Source organism: Anser cygnoides, chromosome 6 (genome assembly GCF_040182565.1).
Source record: "Anser cygnoides isolate HZ-2024a breed goose chromosome 6, Taihu_goose_T2T_genome, whole genome shotgun sequence".
NCBI classification, from domain to species: Eukaryota; Metazoa; Chordata; class Aves; order Anseriformes; family Anatidae; genus Anser; species Anser cygnoides.
Genome location: NC_089878.1, coordinates 19074249 through 19080389, shown reverse-complemented (window position 1 = coordinate 19080389; position 6141 = coordinate 19074249). Strand labels below are relative to the sequence as shown.

Here is a 6141-nt window from a genome sequence, read left to right as displayed (position 1 = left end):
TTGTCAATTCACACCAGACGGTCACACGTGGCTCTGGCGGGGCCCGTATTAGATTTCACCTCCATTTTTTCTTCTCTGTTCAAAGCAGGGCGGACTCGAGCTCCTGGGGGTGTCTGCCCTAAAAAAAGCTGGTTCCCGCTGCAGGAAGAGCAGTCAGCCAGAAGCGTTGGGAAGAGAGGACGGGGAAGACGGCGCTCCTCGGACCGGGGCAGCGGGGCCTGCGCAGCCTCCCGGGCCTCCTTCCCCGAGCCTCCAGCGCGGCGGAGGCCGAGGGCAGCGCTCAGCGCCCGGCCCCGCTCCCCCCGCGGGAGCCCGGAGCGAGCCCGGCGGGCAGCGCCTTCGCTCCTTCCTTCCCTCCTTCCTTCCTTCCTTCCTCCATCCCCGGGAGCAGGGCTCGCCTGTTTCGCTCGGACGGCGTCCCCGAGCGGAGCTGACCGCTCGCCCGCACGCCTTTCTTCCTCCCTCTCTCTGCCTCGGTAATGACGTCCTCCAAGGGTGAAATGATGGAAAGTATATTCATAGGCATGATTTCCATTAAGTATCAATTAACCTGCAGCCTCAGCCATGCGTGCACGGCGTCAAGGGTAAATGTGCATCTCATTTCCCAGCACTCCGCTCGCCTGCGAGGAAATGACCCGGAGGGCCCCTGCCCCTGCGAGCTGCCGCCCTCCCGCACCGGGACCCCCGGGCCGCCCTCGCAGCCTCCCGGCCTCCTGGCCGCGGCTCCCCCGGCGGCTCGGCCTCGGCGGGACGGGCGGCGGCGCCCCGGGCAGCGCGCCCGCGGTTATCGCGAGGCATCTGCGCGGAGCCTCGCCCCGCGCGGCGGGGGACCGGCGGCTCCTGGCGAGCGCGCACCGGCGGGGGGAGCGGGGGCGCCGCGGCTGGGGTGGATCCGGGCAGGGCCGGGCCGGGTTTTTTTCTTGCCTGAGGAGCGGCACATGTAAACTGAAGCCAAAAGTCCCCCCTGAGCTCATGAGCGTGTGCGTGCGTGTGTGTGTGTGTGTGTGTGCGTGCGCGGGCTGCTGTGTGCCTAATAGGAAATAGTAAAAGCAGTGAGGCAGGTCATTTTGGGAGCGATTATATTCCAGTCCTGGTCACCGCATACACGGAGAGCAGGAGAGGGGAGCGCACGGGCGAGCGGCGGCGGCGGCACCATGAGCGCGGCGTAGAGGCACCGGCGGCGGCGGCGGCGGCTGCGGCGCGGGGGAGCAGCGCCCCGTGCCCGCGCCCGCGCCCCCGCCGGCCGCTGCCCCCTCCCCGATGAGCTCCTACTTTGTCAACCCGCTCTACTCCAAGTACAAGGCGGCGGCGGCGGCGGCGGCGGCAGCGGCGGCGGCGGCGGCGGCGGGGGAGCCGCTCAGCCCCCCGTACTACGACTGCCACTTCTCGCCCGAGGTGAGCGGCCGCCACGCCGCCGCCGCCGCCGCCGCCGCCGCCGCCCTGCTCTACGGGAACGGCGGGGCCGCCGCCGGCTTCCCGCAGCCCGCGGCCGGCGGGGCGGGGGGCGGCGGCGGAGCGGCCGCGGACTTTTACCAGCCGGCCGGGGGGAGCCCCACGGCCGCCTACCAGCCACCTCCTCCTCCCCCTGCCGCGCCTCCGCCTCCTGCCCCCTGCAGCGGGGTTACCTGTCACGGGGAGCCCGCTAAATTTTACGGATACGATAACTTACAGAGACAGCAGATTTTTACGACACAGCAAGAGGCCGAGCTGGTACAATATCCTGACTGTAAATCGTCCAGTGCTAATATTGGCGAGGAACCAGACCACTTAAATCAGAGCTCGTCTCCTGCTCAAATGTTTCCCTGGATGAGACCACAAGGTTGGACGCAGTCAAAATTTGCTTCCATCTCACGTCTGAGTTCGAAACTTTTCTTTTCCTCCTCCCGCTTCTTTCCCCCTGCCTCCCGCTCGCTGCCTCTGCCTCCCTCTCTCCCTGCCTCTCTCTCCGCGACTCCTGTAACCGCGACGGCTCGTGATAATAAAATAAGACAGGGAGCAAACAGGAGCCTCCGGGAAGGCGGCTGCCACCCGAGAGCAGCCCGCAAAAGTCGCTTCCCTGGCACCCGGGCGCAGCTGACACGCACGGCAAGGCAGGGGGCTTAAGGGCGGGGGGCAGCTGCCAGATAGAAAAAAGATGCCCCCCCAAACTCGGCCCCGCCACCTCCGAAGGCGCCTGATGCATCTGCGTGGCTGGGCTTTGGGGGTCTATTTTTGTATATATATTTTTTCCTGCGCCCGTATGTATGGCTCTGGGCTCCTCCGGGTCCTCCGCGGTCTGCTTTTGCCCCGCGTCTCCGTGCCGCTTCTCTCGAGGGATTTGTGGAGGGGCCCGAGCTCTGGCTGCCCGGCCCGCTGCTGAACGCCGTGCTTTGAACGACAGCACCAACCCCCAAAATCCTGTGTTTTTGTTTTAAACAGCAGCGCCGGGTAGGAGGAGAGGAAGACAAACATACAGCCGATTCCAGACTCTAGAGCTGGAAAAGGAGTTCCTTTTTAACCCCTATCTGACCAGGAAGAGAAGGATCGAGGTGTCCCACGCACTAGGACTCACCGAGAGGCAGGTAAAGATCTGGTTTCAGAACAGAAGGATGAAATGGAAAAAGGAGAACAACAAGGACAAATTCCCCGCTTCCAGACAGGAGGGAAAGGAAGGGGAGGCCAAAAAGGAAGCACATGATCTGGAAGAAGACAGAGCAGAAGGCCAGACGAATTAAATTTTGCCCTAAAAGCCTTGGAGAAAGGCTATCGAAATAACGAGCGCCACAGCCCGAGACATCTCGGCCCCGTGTCCCCCTGGACGTGGTCCTGCGGGGGACGAGTGACCCCGTGTCCTCCGCCTGACGTCCCCCTGCTTCGGGTGCTTCGGTGCTTGCCGTTTTGTTGCGTTTTGGTCTTAACCGTTCCCGGAACAATCTCTAGATTTAACAGTTCATCTAGTCCTTTTTTTTTTTTTTTGAAATTTGATACAGAGTTTGTAGCAATACATTTCTAATGATATATATATATAAATATATATTATTTTTTGCAATATTAAAAGACGGTGATTGCGGGAATCGACATAAACTTCCAATGATAAATACCAATAAACGAGACATTTAACAATGCTTTATTAATCAAGACAAGTGCACTCGTACTATTTTAATTCTTATTCTTATCTAAAGTTGAATAAATTAAATAAATTTAATAAATTTGAATAAAAGATCTTAGAAATATATAAATCTTCTACTATCGATATTTGATTAAAATAAACCAAATTTATTCAAATATAAAATCGACCGGCTTGCTGACATCCTTTCTGTAATACACTCCTCCAACAAGCGCCGGAGACTCTGGGATAATCCCATCCGCCTTTCCCCTGCCTTTCTTCTCACACTGGAAATTTGGGAGGTGACGGAAATAGCCCCGTCCAGTTCAAGCTCTGCCTTGGCCCCCAGCCCCGGGCGGGGTCCCTGTGCACCCCCCTTCGCCACCAGCGTGTCGGGGATGCGGAGGTGCTGGGTCTGACGGACACGAGGACCACGACCCGCTCTCCTCCCGTGGGTGACCCCACGCTCCCTGTCGGCCCCGGGACCCCCCCGACGTGTGCTCCTGGGCCTTGCTTTCGTGCCGAGCAGCGCAGCCCTCGACCCCGCGGCGCCGTGCACGCGGCCAGCCCCGGGGGGGGGGGGGCGGCAGCGGGACCCCCCCGGGGCCCGGCCGGCTTCGAGGGGCTCCGCCGCGGCCCCCACCCGTGGGGGGCTCCCGGCCTGGCGAGGCCCGGTGAGGCCAAGCCGGGCCCAGCCTCCCCGACGGGGGGCGGGCGAGCAGGGAAGAGCAAAGTGTTTGTGGCCTTGCGTGGGGGTTTCTCGGGAGCTGGAACGGTTTGTGGACCCAAAGCAGGCGTAAATACAGAAAAAAAAAAGGGCATTCCCCCGACGTTGCGGCCCCGGGTGGGTGCATTTTGCTGCTGCCTCACGCGAGTGCGGGGAAGCCGAGCCCAGGCGCAGACCCTGCCGCCGCGCCCGGAGCGGTTTCCGCAGCCACGGGAGGAGAAATCCGCTCTGAGCAGCAAAGCGCTTTCATTTATCCCCCCCTTTCTTCCCTCCCCTCCCTCTTGCTCGCGGCGGGGTCGGGCAGATCGCGCTGTCTGACGGGGCGGCTGGGGGCAGCCTTTGGGGAACAGCGGGCGGCGGGGACAAACCCCACCAAGATTTCGGCGTCGCTTTTTCCCCGGCGCCTCGTGCCTCCAGAGAGCGATGGCTGCCTGGAGGGAAGCGCAGGAACGCGGTGCGACATGCGACAAACTCGGGCTATCTGCCCGAGAAGCAAGAGCGCTGCCCCCCGTCGGAGCAGGCACGAAGCCGGGGCCTCGCTCGGAGCCCGTCCTCCCCGGCCCTTCGCCCACCGCCCGCTCCCCCCGGGACACCGGCGGCCTCCCCGCCCCTGCAGGGTCCCCACACCACCGAAATGGCCGGGGCTATCTGGCCCGGGTTTGGGATTTATACAGCGGGGTTGGTTCATTTCGTTCCCCTTCGCCTCCCCGCTCTCCGCTGCCCAGCAAGGCACGCTTCAATTCCTGCGAAGCGCCAGCTCTAGAGAGAGGCAGAAGCAAGCGGAGTTATTGTTCTGGTTTTATTTTAATCGCGTAATTGGTTAAAGCTTGTAAACGCGTGGAAACTGCGGCAAAGCCGTGAAGTAAACATTTTGCTGCATGAATTTGCATAAGTGCGCCGGTACCCCTAGTGTCCGGGAAGGATGTGGGTCTGGCTGTAAGGAAGCCCAGCCGCCTGGCACTGCAGCAGGCTGCCCTTTCGCAATAATTCCCGCACCGGCGGCACCGGCACGTCGCCTCCCAGCCTCCGTCCTCCGCCGCCGTGGTGGTGGAGGCTCGGGGAGAGGCGGAACGGGGCCCTCCGCGTCCCCCCCTCCATTTCTCAGGCTAGCGTTTGCTCGGGAAAGAGCTGCTGCCGTGGTTGGTTTTAATTTCCAGACAAAGAGAACGAAATTAAAATATTCCTGACGAAGTTTCCGTTAGCGTTGCTTTCCCAGGGCCGACTGGGAACGCAGCCACGCAGCCACAAACTAACCCTGTTTTGTAAGGGCCTAGTGGTAACGGGGACTGTCCCTATCTTTTTTTTGCCAAAAAAAAAAAAAAAAGAGGGACTTTTTTATGTACTTATAAAGGTATTTCCCGCCCGTAGCCTGGCAGCCGAATCTCTCCCTCGTTTTTACTCGGAGTCCTGCTGAGAAGAAGAGAAGCGAGGCAGGAGCTGGCCTTGGCGGCCGGCAAACCCTCCGTGAAACAGGGGCCGTCGAGCTGCGGAGCCAGCAGCGGGCTTTGGGGAGGGATGAGCCGCAGACGTGCGGGTCGCGGCAGAGAAGGGCCGCCCGTGAGAGCCGCAGCGCGGTGGCCCGGCGCCCTGGGTGTGGGCAGGATTTGTCCCTTCCCACGCGGGGCAGCTCTCCGCGGCCGTGGGTGCTGCAGAGGCCCCGGGGAAAACGCCCGGTGCCTCGGCCAAGCGATGCGCGGTACGGGTGTGATTTTCACGGGCGTCTAATTCACTGAAGCAGCGTGTTAAAAAGACCACAAGTCGTTAGGAAGGTTTATTTTGGCTAGCTTTATTTTCCAGGCAGGTACGACCAACACGGAGGGCACCGACGGAGGGCTCTTGCTGTTCTCTGAAACAAAAACAAGCGAGAAACAAACACAATTTTCGTTCCCTGAGCCGAGCACTCCCGGTGGGCACGGGGCAATGTTTTAGCCTTTTCGGAGTGTTTTCTGAGAATTACATTTTCCCCTCTCGGTGTCTCCCCCTGGTCCGAGCGGCCCTGCGGAGGTTTTGCGGCGGAGGCAGCCCCGCACGAGGAGGCTGCGGGGAGTCCCCGCTCCATGACAGCGCCCGGCGCAACCTGGGGGACCCCCAAACTTCGCCGTGGGGACACGGCATCAGCTCGGCTCAGCCTAGCTCTAGGTCGGCGGCGACTTCGGCTTCAGTAGTGGGCGCTAAAGGAAACACGTTTTCTTTTGGGGCCCGGCTCCGCGGGGGGGCGGAAGGCGGGCTACGGCCCCCTTTCGTTGGGGCAAGAAGCGGGTCCACCGGGGGGGCAGTTAAGAGCCCCCCTCTTATCCCCCACCCCCGTGGGGCTCCGCGGACTGGCGGC

The 6141-nt window shown here is 61.6% G+C and overlaps 1 protein-coding gene across 4 annotated transcripts; it reads left to right on the top strand.

Annotated features, from left to right (window-relative positions):
* The first annotated feature begins 863 nt into the window (after nucleotides 1-863).
* LOC106029841 (homeobox protein Hox-D8) lies at nucleotides 864-3104 on the top strand. 4 transcript variants are annotated; one of them, XM_066999258.1, is made up of 4 exons: nucleotides 864-1395; nucleotides 1672-1819; nucleotides 2419-2561; nucleotides 2636-3104. In XM_066999258.1, the coding sequence occupies exons 1-4, from the start codon at nucleotides 1261-1263 to the stop codon at nucleotides 2675-2677; spliced, it is 468 nt and encodes a 155-aa protein (XP_066855359.1). In that variant the 5' UTR covers nucleotides 864-1260; the 3' UTR covers nucleotides 2678-3104. The 4 variants fall into 4 exon arrangements, with proteins under 4 accessions (XP_066855359.1, XP_066855357.1, XP_047917251.2 ...); XM_066999257.1 differs by having other exon boundaries at nucleotides 935-1395; nucleotides 2419-3104; XM_066999256.1 differs by having other exon boundaries at nucleotides 896-1819; nucleotides 2422-3104.
* Nucleotides 3105-6141: the final 3037 nt, after the last annotated feature.

Coding starts and splice junctions, on each gene's coding strand:
- LOC106029841 (XM_048061294.2), top strand. CDS start 1,261: ATGAGCTCCTACTTTGTCAACCCGCTCTACTCCAAGTACAAGGCGGCG. Junction 1,820..2,418: donor TCCCTGGATGAGACCACAAG/GTTGGACGCAGT, acceptor TGTTTTAAACAG/CAGCGCCGGGTAGGAGGAGA.